At 36.9% G+C, this 20,853-nt stretch overlaps 3 protein-coding genes across 7 annotated transcripts; 2 read left to right on the top strand and 1 right to left on the bottom strand.

Moving 5' to 3' along the window:
• Window positions 1–3,303: 3,303 nt before the first annotated feature.
• slc22a6l (solute carrier family 22 member 6, like) lies at window positions 3,304–10,428 on the top strand. Its single transcript, XM_058757274.1, has 11 exons — window positions 3,304–3,666; window positions 4,178–4,675; window positions 5,396–5,499; window positions 5,611–5,765; window positions 5,900–6,068; window positions 7,307–7,430; window positions 7,520–7,635; window positions 7,715–7,929; window positions 8,156–8,264; window positions 9,493–9,696; window positions 9,874–10,428. Exons 2-11 carry the CDS (start codon window positions 4,283–4,285, stop codon window positions 9,965–9,967), a joined length of 1,683 nt encoding a protein of 560 aa, XP_058613257.1. The 5' UTR covers window positions 3,304–3,666; window positions 4,178–4,282; the 3' UTR covers window positions 9,968–10,428.
• A 3,185-nt stretch (window positions 10,429–13,613) lies between these two features.
• On the bottom strand, window positions 13,614–18,721 carry LOC131529207 (uncharacterized). 5 transcript variants are annotated; one of them, XM_058758815.1, is made up of 3 exons: window positions 18,593–18,662; window positions 16,762–16,837; window positions 13,614–16,157 (listed from the first exon to the last, which is right to left on the bottom strand). In XM_058758815.1, exon 3 carries the CDS (start codon window positions 15,552–15,554, stop codon window positions 14,211–14,213), a length of 1,344 nt encoding a protein of 447 aa, XP_058614798.1. In that variant the 5' UTR covers window positions 15,555–16,157; window positions 16,762–16,837; window positions 18,593–18,662; the 3' UTR covers window positions 13,614–14,210. The 5 variants fall into 5 exon arrangements, with proteins under 5 accessions (XP_058614798.1, XP_058614795.1, XP_058614797.1 ...); XM_058758812.1 differs by lacking the exon at window positions 18,593–18,662 and adding an exon at window positions 17,475–18,479; XM_058758814.1 differs by lacking the exon at window positions 16,762–16,837 and having other exon boundaries at window positions 18,593–18,721.
• LOC131529209 (cytochrome c oxidase subunit 8B, mitochondrial) lies at window positions 18,615–19,949 on the top strand. The gene is made up of 2 exons (XM_058758817.1): window positions 18,615–18,798; window positions 19,548–19,949. Exons 1-2 carry the CDS (start codon window positions 18,679–18,681, stop codon window positions 19,647–19,649), a joined length of 222 nt encoding a protein of 73 aa, XP_058614800.1. The 5' UTR covers window positions 18,615–18,678; the 3' UTR covers window positions 19,650–19,949.
• Window positions 19,950–20,853: the final 904 nt, after the last annotated feature.

Raw genomic sequence — 20,853 nt, 5'->3', positions numbered from 1 at the left:
GTCACAATGTGTTTCATGAGACGGTCTACACACAGTTATTTGCTCTGGCAGCTGGCGTTGCTCTTCACTGGAGCGATTTGGAGATAAACAGGTCCTGACTTTCCATTCACACTGCAGAACGGGAGGCACTGGATTATCGCAGACGTCTGTAGCTTCACTCTAACAACATACTGTGCCAAATGCATGTGGCTAGGATGATTGTGTAATGTTTGTGCAGTTCCCCTCAAGTTAGCACAGATGGAGTTCATTACATTAGCAGTGTATAACTTCAACTAACTCAATCAATGTTCAACTGGTAACTTCTCTGTCAGCCTTATTCAGCAAAAACTGATGATACAGGATGACAGAGTTAGAAAATTTAAATCAATGCAACCACAAAGAGATTTTGTTTTCTTAATTTTGAACTGTATATCGATGGTTTTATAATACATTCATACACATCAATAAACTTTGGGGCAGGTCCCATTATGGAACGCATTCTTTTACATAAGGGGTTTTAAAAACTGTGCCCCCCCAGTGGCCGCAATGGTATGGGACTGGGGGTAATAAAAAAAAAGTGTGTACATATGTTCAAAATTATTATTATTATTTTCTCTATTGCCACCTTTAGTTTTCTCGCTAGTTACAACAATAATATTGGAATGAAAAATATACACTGATTTACACACACACACACACACACATATACTGTGTGTATATATATATATATATATATATATATACACACACACACACACACACACAAAAGTATAAAAAATATATTTCCTTCAGAAATCATTCTTATAGGTTGATTTGAAGCTCAAGTAACATTTCTTATTATTATCAATATTGAAAACAGCTGTGCTGCTTAATATTTCTGTGGGAACGGGGATACATTTTTTTGATGAATAGAAAATTCATAAGAGGTGTTTATTTTAAATAGAAATCATTTGTAACATGATAAGTGTCTTAACTGTCATGTTTAATCATTTTAATGCACCCAGAAAAAAAAAAAAACTTTTGATCAGCAGTGTATAAAATATGTTTAAATTATATAATTAATGATATATATATAAAATGATACAAAAAATATCAAAAAATTTTCATTTAAACAAATCTTCCAGATAATATTTCAAAAGCTTATTTAGCATGATTTGGTTTTAGTATGATGACAAATAAAAGCAAATTATTTTATTTTGCATAGATAATGTGGTCTTATCAAAATGGGTCTGTATACATTAAATGGGTCTGTATACATGAAAATTCAGAAAGGAGGTTTATCACAAGGAGGTCATAAAAAGCTCGTAGAATCTTTAGAATTAAAATGCTGAAAAATCCTGATCACACACAATGGTATCACAATAAAACTTATATTGATATGAGTTTTTTTTTAGATGTGTGACTTACTCTTTCAAGTCATTCAGATTTACGGCTTTACAGTAGATTGAATAAGTATACAGTGGGGCAAAAAAGTATTTAGTCAGCCACCAATTGTGCAAGTTCTCCCACTTAAAAAGATGAGAGAGGCCTGTAATTTTCATCATAGGTACACCTCAACTATGAGAGACAAAATGAGAAAAAAAAAATCCAGAAAATCACATTGTAGGATTTTTAAAGAATTTATTTGCAAATTATGGTGGAAAATAAGTATTTGGTCAATAACAAAATTTCATCTGAATACTTTGTTATATACCCTTTGTTGGCAATGACAGAGGTCAAACGTTTTCTGTAAGTCTTCACAAGGTTTTCACACACTGTTGCTGGTATTTTGGCCCATTCCTCCATGCAGATCTCCTCTAGAGCAGTAATGTGTTGGGGACGTCGCTGGGCAACACAGACTCCAAAGATTTTCGATGGGGTTGAGATCTGGAGACTGGCTAGGCCACTCCAGGACCTTGAAATGCTTCTTACGAAGCCACTCCTTCGTTGCCCGGGCAGTGTGTTTGGGATCATTGTCATGCTGAAAGACCCAGCCACATTTCATCTTCAATGCCCTTGCTGATGGAAGGAGGTTTTCACTCAAAATCTCACGATACATGGCCCCATTCATTCTTTCGTTTACACGGATCAGTCATCCTGGTCCCTTTGCAGAAAACAGCCCCAAAGCATGATGTTTCCACCCCATGCTTCACAGTAGGTATGGTGTTCTTTGGATGCAACTCAGCATTCTTTCTCCTCCAAACACAACAAGTTGAGTTTTTACCAAAAAGTTCTATTTTGGTTTCATCTGACCATATGACATTCTCCCAATCCTCTTCTGGATCACCCAAATGCTCTCTAGCAAACTTCAGACGGGCCTGGACATGTACTGGCTTAAGCAGGGGGACACGTCTGGCACTGCAGGATTTGAGTCCCTGGCGGCGCAGTGTGTTACTGATGGTAGCCTTTGTTACTTTGGTCCCAGCTCTCTGCAGGTCATTCACTAGGTCCCCCCGTGTGGTTCTGGGATTTTTGCTCACAGTTCTTGTGATCATTTTGACCCCACGGGTGAGATCTTGTGGAGCCCCAGATCGAGGGAGATTATCAGTGGTCTTGTATGTCTTCCATTTTCTAATAATTGCTCCCGCAGTTGATTTCTTCACACCAAGCTGCTTACCTATTGCAGATTCAGTCTTCCCAGCCTGGTGCAGGTCTACAATTTTGTTTCTGGTGTCCTTTGACAGCTCTTTGGTCTTGGCCATGGTGGAGTTTGGAGTTGGACTGTTTGAGGTTGTGGACAGGTGTCTTTTATACTGATAACAAGTTCAAACAGATGCTATTAATACAGGTAACGAGTGGAGGACAAAGGAGCCTGTTATAGAAGAAGTTACAGGTCTGTGAGAGCCAGAAATCTTGCTTGTTTGTAGGTGACCAAATACTTATTTTACCGAGGAATTTACCAATTAATTCTTTAAAAATCCTACAATGTGATTTTCTGGATTTTTTCCCCTCATTTTGTCTCTCATAGTTGAGGTGTACCTATGATGAAAATTATAGGCCTCTCTCATCTTTTTAAGCGGCAGAGCTTGCACAATTGGTGGCTGACTAAATACCTTTTTGCCCCACTGTAGATGTCTTGTGTTTATGAGGTAAATGGTTGAACTTTGAGAGTGAGAAGACATACAGGAACCTGTCTAGGGCCAAACATCTTTGGTTACTCTTCTACTTTGTGCTATCTGTTCTGTCTCACTCATAATTGCTAGATTAAACAAAACTTTCTGCCTTTGTCCCACTCAACAGCTAAGCAGAGAGTCCGTAATAATGCCTTAAAATCATTAATTTACCCATAATCCCCTCCCCTTTCACATCCATACTGAGACATAAACTCCTGCACACTAATCTACCCTGAGTTGAGCTCTGTTCCTCACAGTAACACCCCACCAGCCCGAACACTGGACCAGCTTCAGGACACAGCAGGTACGAGCACAGAGGTTAGCCAAGGGATTCCAGAGGGAGCACAGCAACTTCAGTCAAGCTGAGGCATCTCTTCCTGGGCTCCATGGAAAAGTTTGTGCTTCAAGCGGTTTAAAACTGGACCTTCTAATCCAGTGCGGACCTGAAGTGCATTTCCACCCGAAAGCCTGAGGAATTTCAGAGCTGATTATACAACAAGGCATAACAGTTTCTTTATTTACTTCTATTGAGAATCGCTTTCTCGTTCCATTTGATTTAGGGAGAAAATCCAGGACATCCTTCAAGCCACAACAGGTGCACATGCATGTTTTTTATGCTCATATGTGAATCTTTACTTTTTAGTTTATTTTTTAAATTTTATTTTAATTGCATTTAAGGTAATATATGCTTATGCATAGACACACTAAAGATTTGATGCATAAACAATTTTCATTTAGAAATTGCTAGTATTTACTAATTAATTACAAAGAAACAGCCAGTAATGCATTGCATTAAGAAATTTTGAAGTAGAAAGACTGAAATAGTACTAATCTTAGTTTTATTTACAACCTCAAGTTTTTTTTTTTTTTCATAGCAAAATATATTTGCCATCTGTATAATATCTGATACACTAGTGCTTTTAATCATTTGGATAAGCACATCTTTTAAATTATTATATTTAAATCTGTTATGTTGGAATATATTTGTTTTGTGATTGCAATGTAATTCAATGTAATGAATAGCATGACCTATTTCAGAGTCTATAATTGAATTTTTTTTTAATCAGGGTTTTTGACTAACATACCTTATCTTTATGTTCCCACAGATATATTTTATAACCGACTTGCTCCTCAAGGCACAACATTGAGTTATAAAGTCACGTGAATTGTGATACCTGTGGTATTTCCTGTTTGTTGTTGACTTCTGAGCCATGGCCTTTAATGACCTGCTGGAGCAGGTTGGCAGCACAGGGCGCTTCCAGGTCCTGCATGTCACCCTGTTGAGCATGCCCATCCTGATGATGGCCAGCCATAACCTGCTGCAGAATTTTGTGGCCAATGTGCCGCCACACCACTGTGCCCCCCACGCCAACATTTCAATATCCTCCATGAGTGCTGGGGACGTGCTGCGGGCCACTGTGCCCTTGGGCACAAACAGCAAACCAGAACACTGCAGACGCTACGCACATCCTCAGTGGCAGCTTCTGAGCAGCAATAGTTCAGAGAGCCTACGGGAAGAGGGTGTGGAAGAGATGGAGATGCAGAGTTGTGAGGATGGATGGTACTACAACATGACAGAAATGAGTTCAACTATCATCACTGAGGTAAATAGTAAAAAGTCTAGCATCATTAATGCAAATACTTGGGGTCACAGTAGTCTTTAAAATAAAGGTTCCCAAAGGGGGTTTTGCAACAGTGGCATTGAAGTACCATGTTGGGTTCCCAAAAAAACCTTTCACTGATAAGTTCTTCAAAGAACCATTTTTTCGTTGCGTCCATGCTGCAGAAACCAGCCTAAGGCGGTTGGCTGTTTTTAGCTGGTCTTCCAGTCTCGTCACAGATGGTTTATCAGGCTGCTTGTTTAGCTAGACATGTTGGTCTGGTCAGGCTGGGAGACCAACCAGCTTAGTCATGCAGGGAGACCAGCTTGACCAGCTTAAACCCACTAAAACCATAGACTGGTTTTAGCTTTCTTTTTTTCAGCAGAAACATTTGAACAATCTAAAGAACCTTTTCAGAAAGTAACACTCCAAAAGGGATTTACAGTGATGCAACAATTTTTGGTTCCTCAAAGAACCTTTCAAATAACATTTCTTAGTGTGAAGAGCATTTTAATAATCTAAAAGAATGTTTTTTCCACTATAAAGAACTTTTTGTCCAATGGAAAGGTTCTATGGATATTCTTCATGGAATCATCAATGCCAACCTTCATTTTTAAGAGTGTGTATGACCTCTGCCCATCCACAATGCTATATGCAAACAAAATAGTCATAATGTTTATCGTGTGTGTTTTTAATCGAATGTTTTTTCTCTCTCTCTTTTAGTGGGATTTGGTTTGTGACCAGCGTGCCCTAAAGCAAATGAGTCAAACTACCTATATGGGAGGCGTCCTTGTTGGCGCAGTAATTTTTGGGGGACTTTCTGACAGGTTGTGACAGGTTTTTACTATTAAATACAACAACAATATAATCATCATAAATTATATTATATTACACCTTCTGACCCAGAAATGCGGTTAAATTTCCGTCTTCTTATGCAGGTTTGGCCGGCGTGTTTTATTGTTGTTCTCTAACCTGATGATGGCGGTTGGAGGAACATGTGCTGCCTTCTCCACCTCCTTCACCATGTTTTGCATTTTCCGCGTTTGCTGCGGCATGGCCCTGTCTGGTGTGGTGCTTAATTCATTCTCTCTAAGTGAGTACAGTGAATAACAGCTGTAATTTAGAGGTTGGCACCTATTCAATGTGTTGAGAAAAAACATTGCATTTGACTGACATTGTATTTGGCGACATCTTGTGGCATGAAGTGTCATTGCTGCTTCTCCTCAGTTGTGGAATGGATCCCCACGCGTGTGCGGACGGTGGTGGGCACAGGAACGGGTTACTGCTACACCACAGGCCAGCTGATCCTGGCAGCCGTCGCTTACTACATCAGAGACTGGCGCTGGCTCACATTGGCCGTCTCTCTGCCTTTCTATGTGTCCTTCCTCTACTCATGGTGCGTCTCCTGCTCACGACTGTTTCCACTTTTAAAATGTGTCAAATACATTACAAGTGCTGTCATTTGCCACTTCTTTTTGGGTTACATAACAAATACACTACAATTAAAAAGGGCCGGCAAGAGTTAATAATTTACCTCTCTTATCTAAGATATAGTAAAAACAGTAATGTTGTGTAATATTAGGCTATAACAACAGATTTAAAAAATATATATTTAAAATTTTAATTATTTTTTTACTGTAATGGCAAAGCTATATTTTTAGCAGCCACTATTTCAGTCCTCAATATGTGCATTTTGTGCTCAAGAAACATTTTTTTTTTTTTTTTTTTTTTTTTTAACTATTGTTATCAGTGTTGAAAAGGATTGTGTTGCTTAATATATTTGTGGAAACTGATAATTTTTTTTCAGATTTTTTTTTAAAACAGAAATAATTTGTAACAAAGTGAAAGTCTTTACTGACACTTTTGATCAATTTCTGAATAAAAATGTTAACGTTTTATTTTTTTTTTTACAAATCGTATTAACCCCAAACATTTGAAGGGTAATGTACATTAGTGTTTAATCTTTTAAATAAATTAATAATATTAAGTAGTAAATAATTTAAATAAATAAATAACATTTATTTATTGCTGTTTTAGTAATAAAAATACATTCATATTATATTATACTAATTACATTATTAACAATTATTCATTATTTAAATAATTTAAATAACTATTGTAAACCAAATGGCAATTTGCACAAAGCAATCCTCAAAACATTATGCCTATATATAAAATATAAAAAAAAGGCTATTAAAAACTCCTTGTAAGAAGTCATCCACTTGAAAGTCTATGTGACCTTAGACCATAAAACCACCAGTCATAAGTCGCATGGGTATATTTGTAGCAATAGCCAAAAAATACATTGTATGGGTCAAAATTATTGATTTTTCTTTTATGCAAAAATCATTAGGATATTAAGTAAAGATCATGTTCAATGAATATATTTTGTAAAATAATTTTTGATTAGTAGTAGGCATTGCTAAGAACTTCATTTGGACAATTTTAAATGCGCAGATTCCAGATTTGCAAATAGTTGTATCTCGGCCAAATATTGTCCTATTTATTCAGCTTTCAGATTATGTATAAATCTCAATTTCAAAAAAATTTACCCGTATGACCGATTTTGTGGTCCAGGGTCACATGAATGGGATCTGATGTAATGGATTCTAGTCACATTATTATCTTCTGCAGGTGGTTCTTAGAGTCTGCTCGGTGGCTGGTCCTGACCAAGAGATCAGAGCAGGCAGTAAAAAACCTCAAAACGGTGGCTCGCATAAATGGACGGCATGCAGAAGCTGACAAAATCAACCTTGAGGTATGACATTATGTACTGTATGACGTATCAATTTCATTAGCATCGTCTAATCATTCCGAATGCTTATTCTGTTGTGGTTGTGCATGCAGATGTTGCAAGAGTCCATGCAGAAGGAGATGGCCTGTTCACAGGGGTCTTACAGCGCTCTAGACCTCCTGCGCACATCCTCAATGAGAACCATCACTGTGTGCCTCAGCGCAGTCTGGTCAGTCACTCAATCCTAGCATTTGAAACCGGCATTTGAAAACGACCACACTTTTGACCTTTGAACTGTAACATCTTAGGTTCTCAACCAGCTTCGCCTACTACGGCCTATCCATGGATCTGCAGAAATTTGGGGTCAGCATTTATCTTATCCAGATCATCTTTGGAGCGGTGGATATTCCAGCCAAAATCTTGGTTACAATATCCATGAGCATGTTAGGACGAAGACCATCTCAGTGCGGCGCTCTTGTACTGGCTGGCGTAATGATACTCATTAATCTTCTGGTGCCTTATGGTGAGAATTTGAGCCTGGTTGGCAGTAGAGCACAGTAATAATAAACTGCAGTCTCATTGTCACGTGGGGGTCTTTAGTTTTCAATAGCTGTTATTCCAGTGAGATCTGGAGGTTTTGTCTGTCCTTCAATATCACAGAAATCGAGACCCTGGCATTTCAAGTTTGACATTCACATGGCTGATCGTGTACCTATGTATACGTGACTCTTGTTTTTGTGCATGTGCAGACCAGCAAGTGTTACGCACCAGTCTGGCAGTGATAGGGAAGGGCTGCCTTGCTGCGTCCTTCAACTGCTGTTACCTGTACTCTGGAGAGCTGTATCCCACAGTCATCCGGTAATTAACTAGTGTCAGCATCATCCTAAAACAACAAGAAAAATGACCAACAATTCAGTTTAATTTCACTTGTCCACAAGGTCGAAACCATGTCTTGGACATTGGGGGTGGGGGTAGTAATAGTCTTATAATCTTTTAAGATATATTATATTAATTATTATTAGTTATATTAGTTTATTTATGGGAATTCAATAATTTAAATGGATTTAAGAGGATACAGAAAAAGAATAAGAGTAATCAAAATTATTACTTTTTTGTCAAGTAATCAATTTGAACTACTGCAATATTTTTTTTTTGAACACATTCATGATTATAAGTGATTGTGTGCATATTTCGAAATAAAAATATTGCAAAAAACACTGATTACCCTTCAATCCATTTAAATCCTTTATTTAATTCCGTTAAGTAAAAAGAATCACCTGATTTGTAGTAGTATTTTTATTTAAAGGCATTATATAAAGGACTTCGGTGAAAAAGAACAACAGTAAAAGAATAAGAATAATAGTTTTTGAAAACAGTTGAAAGACTGCAAGAAAGAAAGAAGAACAGTAAAAGGACAAGAATAACCTTTGAAAATTAAGAAATTAAGAACATTTGAGAAAAGGATTTTGCATTTTTGAAATATATGCACAGATTAATTCTTATTCATAATGCAAAATGACAAAATGTTTCTTGTCACATAGGCTAAATGATTCTTACTATAGTTTTAATACAAAAAGGTGAAATTTGACAGAAAGTGTAGTTTGCATCACTGGATATTGGTTATTTAACATTTTTATTGTAAAATGGTTGTCTAATATCAAATGTTTAGCTACTTACATCTTACTTTACACTCTTTCAACTTGAAAAAATTTGAAAGAGAGAGAAAAAAATAATAATAATAATGAAGAGCAGTAAATCCTGCCTGCCTTCTTTGATTTGATTAGTCTTAGCCATTTTGACATTGACAAGCACTTTTAGACCACTGAGGCAGATCAGCCTAATAATATAACTTTTTAAACCTTTTATCATCCTAACAGCAAACAAAGCATTATCAAGAATAGCAAATACTGGGAGAGATAATTTGTCCATTTTTAATTAGTGGGAGTGACTTATCCCCTTCAGTATCCATGGTTACGGCCCTGCATTGTCCATTACTTTGTTTCTTTTTGACAAGATCCACAGAATCAAATACTATTTTTCAGAATATTGATGTCAATTTATGTAATTTTATTCTGTGTCCTCTCAGCCAAAACGGAATGGGATGGGTGTCCATGATGGCTCGGTTTGGAGCGATGGTGGCCCCCATGGTGCTTCTTCTTGGGGAGGATTTCCCATGGCTGCCTGGTTTTATATACGGAGGAGCTCCGATTTTCAGTGGGATCTTCGCCTTCTTTCTCCCAGAAACCCTAGCACAAGCTTTGCCTGATACTATCCAGGATGTGGATGACAGGTGAGCCTGGTCACAGGTGGCTTGATTCGCATTAGTTTGATCTGATCCACAAGACATGATGCAACTTATGTCGCAAGAGAATGTTGCGTCAGAAGTTAAAATGTAAGTGACATGAGCAAAGTGTCATGTGTAAATGGGTAACCATAATATGCTTCTCCACTCTTTCACTTATTACAGAGGTTTTGCATGGAAAAAAAACAAAAGATTACCTGAAAAAGAGGATTTGGCCAAGAAGGATCCCAGCTGTGTCCTCCTGAAAGAGTCTGTCTGAGACAGACACAGTATTGGAACACACAAATAGAGATGATCATTGCCATACAGAAGAGAGCTTTAGAGTTAATATGATGAAAACAGTCAAAGGTTATGGAGGAGTTTCCTTGAATTTGAATGATAAATGGTGGAGTAGCCTATCTTGTTATTTTTCTGACTGTAATATGTTAAAAATATTATTTACTTGTACAGAGTAAGAGAAATAGTGTCTTGAATGGAGCTTTTTTGCTCTTTAGAAATCTTTTACTGTTTTATATACATGTATCTATGTTTGTGGATTTTTTGTTTGTTTGTTTGTTTATTACATGAATGATGTAAAGAAATAAAGAAACAGAGAACACAAATTGTAAAAGAAAAAAATTGTGCTTTGCGTTTGTTATTTTAATACCTATAAGCTCTTTCATATGTAGTCTGTAAAATGCATCCAAAGTACGAATAAATATCTATTATTTTGTAAAACAATTACAGTACATGTCACTGTCATTTAGCTTGTTGACACATGGTACAATAGTTGATTACATAAACTCGCAGGCAGATTAAATTGTTATATTGCATTTTGAGAAAGTCAGTAAATAAATGAAACCAAAGTAAGTTAGTCAAAAGGGCTATATCTCAGTAATACACAAATGTTTTTTTTTTTCTTTCTAGCGGTGGTTGCATGCTGGTTTCAGTAGATTAAATGTTTAAATTAGGACTAATTTTCATTAGATTTCTTTAGATTTTTTCATAAATTCTATCCGTTAAACAAATATTCCAATATAGAACCTTGTCACAGACTGTGATGACATCTCCATAGTTATTACCATCATAAATCTACCAAAGCTTTCATTAAAAAACAAAAACAAATAAACATTTATAACGCTATACTTTGTATTAATTACCATGGCATTCAATTAGTAAACAATGCTGAAAAAGTGTATTTCTAATACAACGGCTGAGGAAGAGATAATAAATTTGACTCCAAATATATATATATATATATATATATTTTTTTTTTTTTTCCTTTTATAAAGTCATTGAAAGACTACTGTTGATTTTTTGAAAATGGGAATGCAAAAATACTATTTTCATTTCTGTAGTCTCCCATTTACTACTAGGCCTATAAAAGTCCACCCATCTATGATGACTGCAGCTTCTGAGAACTCCAGAAATGTGAAAAAAGGGCCTGCTGTCACATTTATAAAAGCTTTTGTCTTGAGTAAAGAAGGGGACACAATAATACTGGGATACAATTGTAAACAATAATGAAAGTGGATTTGAACAACTGAACTGAGTCCTCAGGAAAAACATGTTTTTCATGATTAAAAATATGGTTTGTAAATCTTCCTACACTTTTGTCAAATCTGCACTGTCATATCTAACCCAAGCATAAAAATACAATCTTTTGGCAAAAACAGTAGTTTGATATATTTTACTTTTTTTTCCCCACTGTTTCATTGTTTTGGTATGGAAGCCCATTTCCGCCAGGTAAGAAAAAAATTAATGCCTCAAAAAGTCGAAATTATGACTTACTAAGTCGAAATTATGACTTAAAAAAATCGAAATTATGATATTTTAAAAGTCAAAATAATGACTTTAAAAGTCGAAATTATGACTTGCTGACCTGCAGGCTCATGATCTAATAAGATACAACACAGGTGGTCCGATGGATTGTGAACATATTAAGGAGTATTTTAAACGTGGTTTTACTAACGATGAAATTCTTGCTTTATTAGCGGAACGGCATGGAATAGTTCTGAGCAAACGCACTCTTGAAAGGATTTTAAGCAAGAAACAGCTTTGGCGCAGAAAGAACAAAACGGATGTGACTGAGGTGGCAGCTTTCATTGAACAGCAACTTCAAACCTCTGGCCAGTCCCATGGTTATAGATGGATGCACCAAAAATGTTGGTTGAATGGTATTGTAACTGATAGGGAAACAGTGCGAGTTCTGCTCCGGCTTTTAGATGGTGAAGGGGTTAACTTGAGGTCAAGAAATCGACTGAGGCGGCGTGTATATCATAGCCGTGGTCCGAACTTTGTGTGGCACGTAGATGGCTATGACAAGCTGAAGCCATTTGGAATCGGAATAAGTGGATGTATTGATGGATTTTCCAGGAGCATGATATGGCTTGAGGCATACAAGACCAACAATGATCCAAGACTCATTGCTGGATACTTCATGGATGCAGTAATTAAAGCTGGGGGGTGTCCTGCTAGAGTAAGGCTAGATTTAGGAACAGAAAATGTTCATTTGGCTGAGATGCAAAATTTTTGACTTTTTCTGAGGATCGACCAGAAACAGACCATGTTACTTTTGGCCCAAGCTCTGGAAACCAGCGCATCGAAAGATGGTGGCTCACTCTGCGAAGTGAATGTGTCCAATTTTGGATAGACCTCTTTGACAAACTGAGAGAGGATGGGCACTTCGCAGACACTCTTTTGGACAAATCCTTGGTCCAGTTCTGTTTCCTTAACAAAATCCAGGTGAGATCTCATTTATCGCAACTGCCTTGATTGCATTAATGTCTTTTAGAGGACTTTGTAGTCACCGATTTTATGTGGAGTTCAGTAGGCTTAATATAGTCTAAATTTATGTCGGGATACTGTATTCAAAATGGTTTGGCTAGGCATTAAAAGTTACAAAAGTATTCTTAATATGTTAACTGAAAAAGGAATACTGGTTTAAACCAACAATAACTTCCACATTTTGTTCCATCAATTACGAGAACTGAAAATAGGCTATAAAGCTGATTAACACGATAAAAGCTAGCAAGAGTTTATCTAAAAATGTTATTTAATTTAATCTGAATGGAGTAAGGCTCTAAGATTTTATCCACACAGGGCTTCACACACACACACACACACACACACACACACAGACAGAGAAACACAGTCACAAAATCCTGATAATTTTCAATACACTTTATTAGATTTATTTAACTGTAGCATAGACCTGGTGTTTAAAGGCAAAATTAACTATAGTTATTATAAACTGAAATAGATCAGATCAAAAGTAAAATAACATTCTGCAAATGTCACTCAGTTTTGCCTGTCACTTCCCCAAGTGTCCACCAGATGTCACCTATAGTCTAACATGGAATTGTAACTTGGCTCACATCTTTTATTGACGTCCTCACTCAATCAGTGTATTTTTAATGTTATAAATCATTTTTATTATGCATACCAAAAATGTAAAATATCTTAATTCTATTCATTGCACATTTTCTGTGGTTTGATTACCTGGTTCCATGATGCATGCTCTGTTTGATTCTCCTGCTACACACATAGATTGACAGACATCTACTAACTCTGTTTCAATACGTTTCCTTACAGGAAGAGCTTGATGAGATTGTCTTAGCTTGGAACAATCACAGAATACGGCCCGTCCACAACTCACGGTCACCACATGGCCGACCATCCATCATGTATGCAGTATCTCATCTATATGGAGCCACAGACCACCTGCATCCAGTACATCTGGAGAAGGTTCAAGTCTGTTTAGAAGAGTGTATTTTCAAGGACTTTCCATGCGATGAAGACATTTTTAACACATGTGTTGATCTTATGTCAGAGCATGATTTGAACCTTACAAATGATGTGTTTGCAGCAGTGGACTTGTACATTGTACAACAGTGTGTTGGAGCCTCGTAACTAAAAAATGTGTTGCTGAAGACTTAACATTTGATATTTGTATTCTACTGGTCAGTAATGAAGACAAACAAGTTGTGTTTTAACAAGGGAATTGTTTAATTGTCCCAAAACAACACATTCCAAAATTGCAATTGGAAAAAAAATACATTTAAATAAACTGTAGCATAGGCTACTTGTGTTATAGTAATGAAAGAACAGTGATGACGAGAATAAAAACAAAAGGAAAGTTTTGTATAATATGTGTAGAAAAACTTCTTTTTATCAAAATACATGACAAATTGTAGAATCTTTGTTACTGGAATATCAAAAAGGCCCTTTCAAACTTTGTGCCTCAGAGAGAATATTAACAGAAACTTTGGAAATGTGAACATGTAAAACGCATCTTGAAAAAAAAAGACAAAAACAAAAAATAAAGCTTGCTTTGACCTCAATTATGTTGTTTAAGCTTAACTTCAGTTCCTTCTCTTGTGCCTTAGAGAGAATATTAACAGGAACTTTGGAAATGTGAACATGTAAATCACATCTTGAGAAAAAAACAAAAAATAAAGCTTTTTAGGTTGTTTAAGCTTAGCTTCAGTTCCTTCCTAAATAGTAGGCCTATACTAAGTGTCCTAGACTATATCCATGACCCATATGTTGCTCTCTAACACTTTGTTCATTTCGTGGCGAAACTCTGGGTAGTTATCATAATTCACAGGCAGCTCCAGGTAACAGCCACATGTGTGTGCAATGGGTCGTCTTTGAAAGCCTTCCAGTTGTGTGAAGCTAACGGTGATGTTCTTTCCCAGGAACAAATCTGACCCGGTGCAAAACCGAAGGAAGAGGGACAGGTGTTGTTTATCTGATTCTCTAAGAAATGTACTTAGATACCTGCCAGTTTGTTTTTGTTGTACATTCATCGTAGCAGGGTAAGCTATTGATTTCATGACCTTTCTTGATGTCGGTTGGAGTTCATCATAGGCAGCTGCGATGTCCTGGAGCTCAATTCTCATAGGTGCAAGCACATCATGCCACTGCTCTATCACAAACGCAGGTTCTTGAATCAACTTCTGATGTGCCATCTCCTCCAAGAGCTGCTCAATATTATCTGCTGTTGGGATTCTTCGACAGTTATGATGATCCATCACCTCAAACAGCTCTTCTTTGTCCACATCTTCAAAATGTGAACGGCATGATTCTAGGATCACCCTGTCTGATTCTGTAACATATCTGAGAAAGCAGTCCACAAGACTTGTTGTGACACATCCATGAGCTGCCTGTTCCAGCATTACAGGTGCTATTTTTACAGGCAGGTACTTCTCTTTTAGCCAACCAAATGCAATGATTCGGCCAATGCTTTCCCACTCTTGTTGACCAAAGTCATGTCGTAGATAAGGGACCTTAAAACTATTTCCCAAAGAGCATTGCTCATAAAAGTCATTCCAAAACTCAGAAAGCACATCCCTCAAAACCCCCCCTTCATCAACAGCATTTTCTAGCCGTCCATCAGGAAGAATGACTTTCATAGATATGTTATCTGTCAAGACACTTTTGTCACAAAAATGTGCAATAAGCTGTCGAAGGGCCTGGCCACGATGAAGAACAAGAATTTTCTTCACCCTTTCACTCTGAACAAACGGCTCTGGTGAGTTATCAATTGGAGAAGGAAGAGAATATGATTCCTCTAAAAGAGGTAAGGTGTCATCTAGCGCAGTGTCTTCCAGCCCAGAGATGTGTCCAGTGGAGACTGTTACAGTGCCACTATCCTCCAGATTGTCCACCTCTGGCTGTCTGGCTGCATCAGTCTCAATCGCACTTGATGCATCAGGCACGCTAGTTATTGAGTCAGACAAAAAAACATCATCACTGCCTGTTGCAATTACAGCGCTACTGCTTATGTAAATTAGATCTGGCTCAACATTCTCAGAGAACAGAGCGGACTGGCTGGTACGTGTGGGAGACCAGGAATCTTGCATGTTTTCCGCTCTCTACGCAATTGTTTCGCTGCTGAAGTGGAACTGTGTGTCTGACTGCGTGTCACTAGGGATGATTTTCTTCTTGGTTGTCAAGTAAAAACGCAAGACTGGTAATTTGGTCAGCTCATAAAGTTCTCCAACTGTAATCTGGTCATCTATTGCTTGCTCTTTAAAGTCTGTTACATCAACCACAAAATCTGTGAAGTTTCCCTCTGAACTTTTCTCACCAGGAAAAAACAACTTGACAGCCTTTTCAAGTAGATCCTTTTTTCTACAGTCCTTTGACACAGAGATTTTCCGTGTACCCCACCTTTTTGTTCGGACCTGAGTAAACTTCCCTTCTCGAAAATGCATCCATCCCATCTCAATTTTTCGCATACTCTTTTGAGCATTTTTTGACATTGTTTTTTCACATACATTGTCAGTGTCACCTTTGCTTCTTGCTAGCCTGGTTCTCAGCCGATCAAAAAGTTTAGCTTTTCGGCCACTGGGATCTTGTTCTTTTCGCCTGCAGTATCCATGAACAGCCAGTCGGTCACCATAGGAAGGCAGATATTCCTTCAGCTGGTCATCTGTCATAAGCTGTATGACACTGCAATCAATCTGCAAAAAGAACACTTTAAATATACGTTTACCATTCTCTAATGTCAGTGACACTGTGAGGTATAGTTCAGAAATATTACTGATTCAACTGAACTGAAATTGGGTGAGAACTGAGCTGAGATGGACAATGACACTATTGTTTACAAGGTATTTGATCTAATTTCATAAGTGATCATAACCTGTTTTTGAACATAACTGAATTAACGCTGAATTGACTTCAGCTGAACAATGTCGTTATTTATTATTCTTTAAGACCATAATTTTCCTGTTTCTTACTGTAAAGCTGCTTTAAAACAAAATGTGTATTGAGCACTATAGAATTAAAGGGGACTTGGATTAACTATAATGTATAAGGAATAATGTACAGTCAACTGGTTGTTATAAACCCAGGGGTTTATAGTGAGTTATAAGGGCAGTCTGTTTTTTGAACCAGAGACATAGGATTCAGTACTCGGTATTGAGTACTCAGTATATCAAGAAAGAGCAGTTTAAGCACTTCTACTGGAGAAAATTTAAACAGAATATATTGTTCCAAAGTTTCTCTGTGACAATTTTTAGGGACTGTAGGCTACATGTGATACATATTTAACAGTTTCATGAATACCTTATCCTGTTGCATTCGCTGTATGATGTCATCTGAAACGTTTCTTGACTTCATAAAGTCATAAATGTCATCCATCCTAGAAGACAACGATGTATATAATAATACCTCAATGCTGGTTACGTCTATCAACATAAATTTGAGCTGCTATCAGATCGGTCTGTGTTGCCATCTAGTGGAGGGTACGACTTTGAACGAACAATAGAAATCACAACGAGAAATCCGTCTTGGTTCGATATCGAAACTGAATTGATGATTGTATGACAAATAAATAAGATACATGAAATTAATAGGTTTTACATATATCATTTCTGATTGTTTTTTTTCTTCTTTTTTTTTAAACCATACTTCCTAGGCTGCACATCACAACAACATGGATAAACATTATTACTATTAAGCATATGTAAACACGTATAATAAAATACAATTTCAAGACAGTAGCCACGTATTTATGCAGTAAATTTGACCCAATTAATATTTTTTGTTGGAATTATGGTAGCTTTATGTTTCCCCATAAATGTTACATGCTAATCATTATTATAACTTACATCTGCAAACTTCAACATTTCCACAGTGTTCTAATTTTTCCATATGGCCTAGGCTGTTGTTAAAGAGCGTTTATGCGCCAGTCAATGATTAAATTCTGAACATGATGCGGGATCATTCTAGGCTTTACATATGTGCAATAGGCCTACTTCTGTAATTTTGCGACTTACTTGGGGTGATGCAATTCTTTGCTTGAAATGCTTTCAAGGGTGGGTTTGCTCATACTTTTCCATGCCGTTCCGCTAATTATGGCAATGATCATCAAACTACTAGATCAGGCTACTACTTAGTGTGTTCACATCATCGTGCGTCCTGTCGTGTAGATGAGCCAGCAGCAAGTCATAATTTCGACTTTTTATCTCGTAATTATGACATAGTTAAGTCATAATTTCGACATTTTATCTCATAATTTCGACTTTTGAAGTCATAATTTTGACTTTTTATCTCGAAATTATGACTTAATAACGCGTAATTTTGACTTTATCTCGTAATTTCGATTTAGTATGTCATAATTTCGACTTTTTGAGGCATTAATTTTTTTCTTACCTGGCGGAAACGGGATTCCATAGGGGTTTTGTGCTTCATAACTAAAATATTTTTTCAATGTATTTGAAAATCCATTAAATGGACTATAACATTTAGTTACAGACTCCTAATCTGGCAATTTACAACAAACTGTGATGAATAAGACCACGCGTTCACAAAGGGTCAATGTGTGTAAAACAAACTTTTTCCCCTCATGTTGGAAATGTATATATTTTTCTAAGCAAGACTATGTCATGGTATATGCTTATACACAGAAAACTTGATAACCTGACCTGAACTTTGTGAAAACTAGGACAATTATAACATAATATATTTTCACACAGTTACGCATGAAGCATGGTTCGACCTTAAAAATTTGCCCCACGACCTGTGAATTTTGGGTGATGGCGTTGCCCTTACTCCTTAGTAGTTTAACAATAAATATCTTCTCATAGTATGCAGACAAGGATCTGAATGAATTACTTGCTCTTTTGCGTCAGCTGGCACATGTTCTACTAGGCCCATCAGGTTGTATGAAGCCAGACTGTTATGAAAGAGGTAAAAGAAGATTGTTCAGTGACCATTTAACTATACATGACGGAAAAAACAGTGTCACTGTTTCATAACAACTACACGAATGGAATGAATAATCTTAACGTATAATTGGTGTCGGTGCAAGAATGTTTATTTTTAACAGACTAACTAAATATGGTTTATGCTAAAAAAAAAACTACAACTCCCAGAAGCAAGCGGATGTTGTTACCCATGAGCGCTTGCTGCAGTCTTGCCGCACATTCCGGTGTCCGCCTCTTCCTGTTCATTACACACACTCGATTTCAGAGGATCAAGATGTCTGGACTTCTGCGGGGAATCGCTCGCGTCCGCGCCGCTCCGGTTCTGCGGGGATCAGCCATCACCCAGCGAGCCAACATCACCACGCGCCCTGCCAAGGATAAGTGTGGGCCCGTTGTGAGTATCTGTAGAGCGCTGCTTGTTTCCTCTGCAGCTCGTGAAGGGCAGGCCGTGATCTCCTTGGCATTCACCTTTAGACTCGCTGTGATGATCGGAAGCGTTATATACAGCCATAAAAGTCCGACTAGTTTCTAATCCAGGTGTTGATCACGAATAGATCATTTTTGTACTTTCGCCTTCGTTTTGGACTGAAACGGTAACGTTAGCTAAAACCTTCTCGGCCGATCGCGGTTATATATAGAAGGTCGTGGTGTTGACAGGCGATAGATGTTGAATCGAATCTCCATTTTGAAGTTATTTTCAGTTTAACTATAAAGAGTAAGTAAATTAATTTAATACTCGTTTTAAATGTCGTTTTGTTTATGTTTTGAGCTATTTAGGAAACCGGGCATCACAGATAAGCTTCCGCTAAGAAAAATAGTCATTATTTACAACGCAACTGGTCTGTTAGTAAGATAATACAAGTATACAACAGTTGTGTATATCCTCAATGTTATATCCTCCCCCTAAATTATTAACGAAGATCTCGAGGGCGTTTTTATTTCATTATAGTTTGTAGTCTCAGTAAGTTAGCCGTTTTGAGTTGTATGGCACCGATAAGCTTGTATTTATATCAAAAAAGACGATAGCAGAAAGTGATAGCAGAAATATAAAAGCATCTGTATGTTGCCATGAACGGTTAAATAAACCGGTTTTTAGCATCTACTGCTCTAACAGCTCTTTGGTTCTTGTGTCTATTTTCACAGGAGACCGTAATTGGTCTGATCGCATTTACTTTTACCATCCTGGGACCATCCGGGTGGATTCTGGCTAACCTGGAAAACTACAAAAAGAAGGCTGCTGCTTAGTCTGAGTGATCTACTTGTCATGGACTGAACGCAGTTTGTCTGGTTTTATTGCTTTTAACATGTTGGGACCACCATCTCACAGACCTCCATCTTACCTAATCAGCGGAACAATTTGTCTCCTTTGAGCCACCCTGCTACCTCTCCATGCGACCGTTTACTTTCCTCCAGACACTCCGGTCTTTGTTACACTGAGCTGTTTGCTCCTTCTTACTAACTGTGTGATAACGTAATCATGGGTGATTCAATCCTCCTCACCTGGAGCTGTTACAGTTGAAATAAATCATTATTTAAATCCTTAAATTCTTTGTCTCTCTGTTTTCCATTACTTTTTTGACAATACTGGAAAAATATATATTGCTTTTCAGTAGCTTGTTATATGAGGCAAGGCACCAGTGACCAACTCTCATAGTATATTTATTTTATAAGTGTCATCTTAGAGTATCAAGCAAAAATAAATACATCATACCATTAAATTATTTTTTAAATAAAGGCTAAATAGTTATACGTGCGAGTGTGAAATAATAGGTTTTGGCATTTTAAATCTTGTATATTAGCAATTCAGTGAATTAACTTTACTCAGTAACTCAGAAAGGCTTGTACATCAAATTTAAGATTATTGATAGAATCTTGCACTTAATAAATCATTTATTTGGTGTGATAAAATGTTGCATACAGAGTTCTCCAAAATATGCTGACAAACATACATATCACTTGAGTTTTCAGTCATAAAGATTTCATATAATAAAAAAAAAAAACTCCATATTTGGTGGCTGTTTGCAATCCCGGCCATTGTTTAATTATCTCCTTTTATTTCAGGTCATCAGCTCATTTGGAAAAAATCCCATTAACTGAACAAAGTGTCACATGGCATCATTATATAATTAGCATTTTATTAATATCTATAACATTTTGAATATTATTTTGCATATACACATACAAATATAACTATTTAGCATTATTTCAGAAATGTTTAAAATTATTTAATGGCATGATGTATTTATTTTAGTTCGATATATTAGTTTGTTTTAAGATGACGCTTAGAAAATTAATTGTCTGTGAGAGTTTGTCACTGGTGACTTAGCTGGTTCGTGAAAAAAAAAAGTTATTTTTAGTTATTAATAATTTATTGTCAAAGCGTATACTTACCAGTTACCACCAGATTTTATAGGGGAAAACTGAACTCAATTCAAAACATGCACATTCA

Source organism: Onychostoma macrolepis, chromosome 21 (genome assembly GCF_012432095.1).
Source record: "Onychostoma macrolepis isolate SWU-2019 chromosome 21, ASM1243209v1, whole genome shotgun sequence".
Classification (NCBI taxonomy): Eukaryota; Metazoa; Chordata; class Actinopteri; order Cypriniformes; family Cyprinidae; genus Onychostoma; species Onychostoma macrolepis.
This window is presented reverse-complemented; position numbering and strand designations above follow the sequence as displayed.

Bases quoted from the DNA above. Each gene is read 5' to 3' on its own strand.
- LOC131529207 (XM_058758814.1), bottom strand. From the start codon at position 15,554: ATGCAAGATTCCTGGTCTCCCACACGTACCAGCCAGTCCGCTCTGTTC.
- LOC131529209 (XM_058758817.1), top strand. From the start codon at position 18,679: ATGTCTGGACTTCTGCGGGGAATCGCTCGCGTCCGCGCCGCTCCGGTT. The intron at 18,799-19,547 runs GTGAGTATCTGT...CTATTTTCACAG, and splicing joins AGGATAAGTGTGGGCCCGTT to GAGACCGTAATTGGTCTGAT.
- slc22a6l (XM_058757274.1), top strand. From the start codon at position 4,283: ATGGCCTTTAATGACCTGCTGGAGCAGGTTGGCAGCACAGGGCGCTTC. The intron at 7,431-7,519 runs GTATGACATTAT...TTGTGCATGCAG, and splicing joins CTGACAAAATCAACCTTGAG to ATGTTGCAAGAGTCCATGCA. The intron at 7,636-7,714 runs GTCAGTCACTCA...GTAACATCTTAG, and splicing joins GTGTGCCTCAGCGCAGTCTG to GTTCTCAACCAGCTTCGCCT.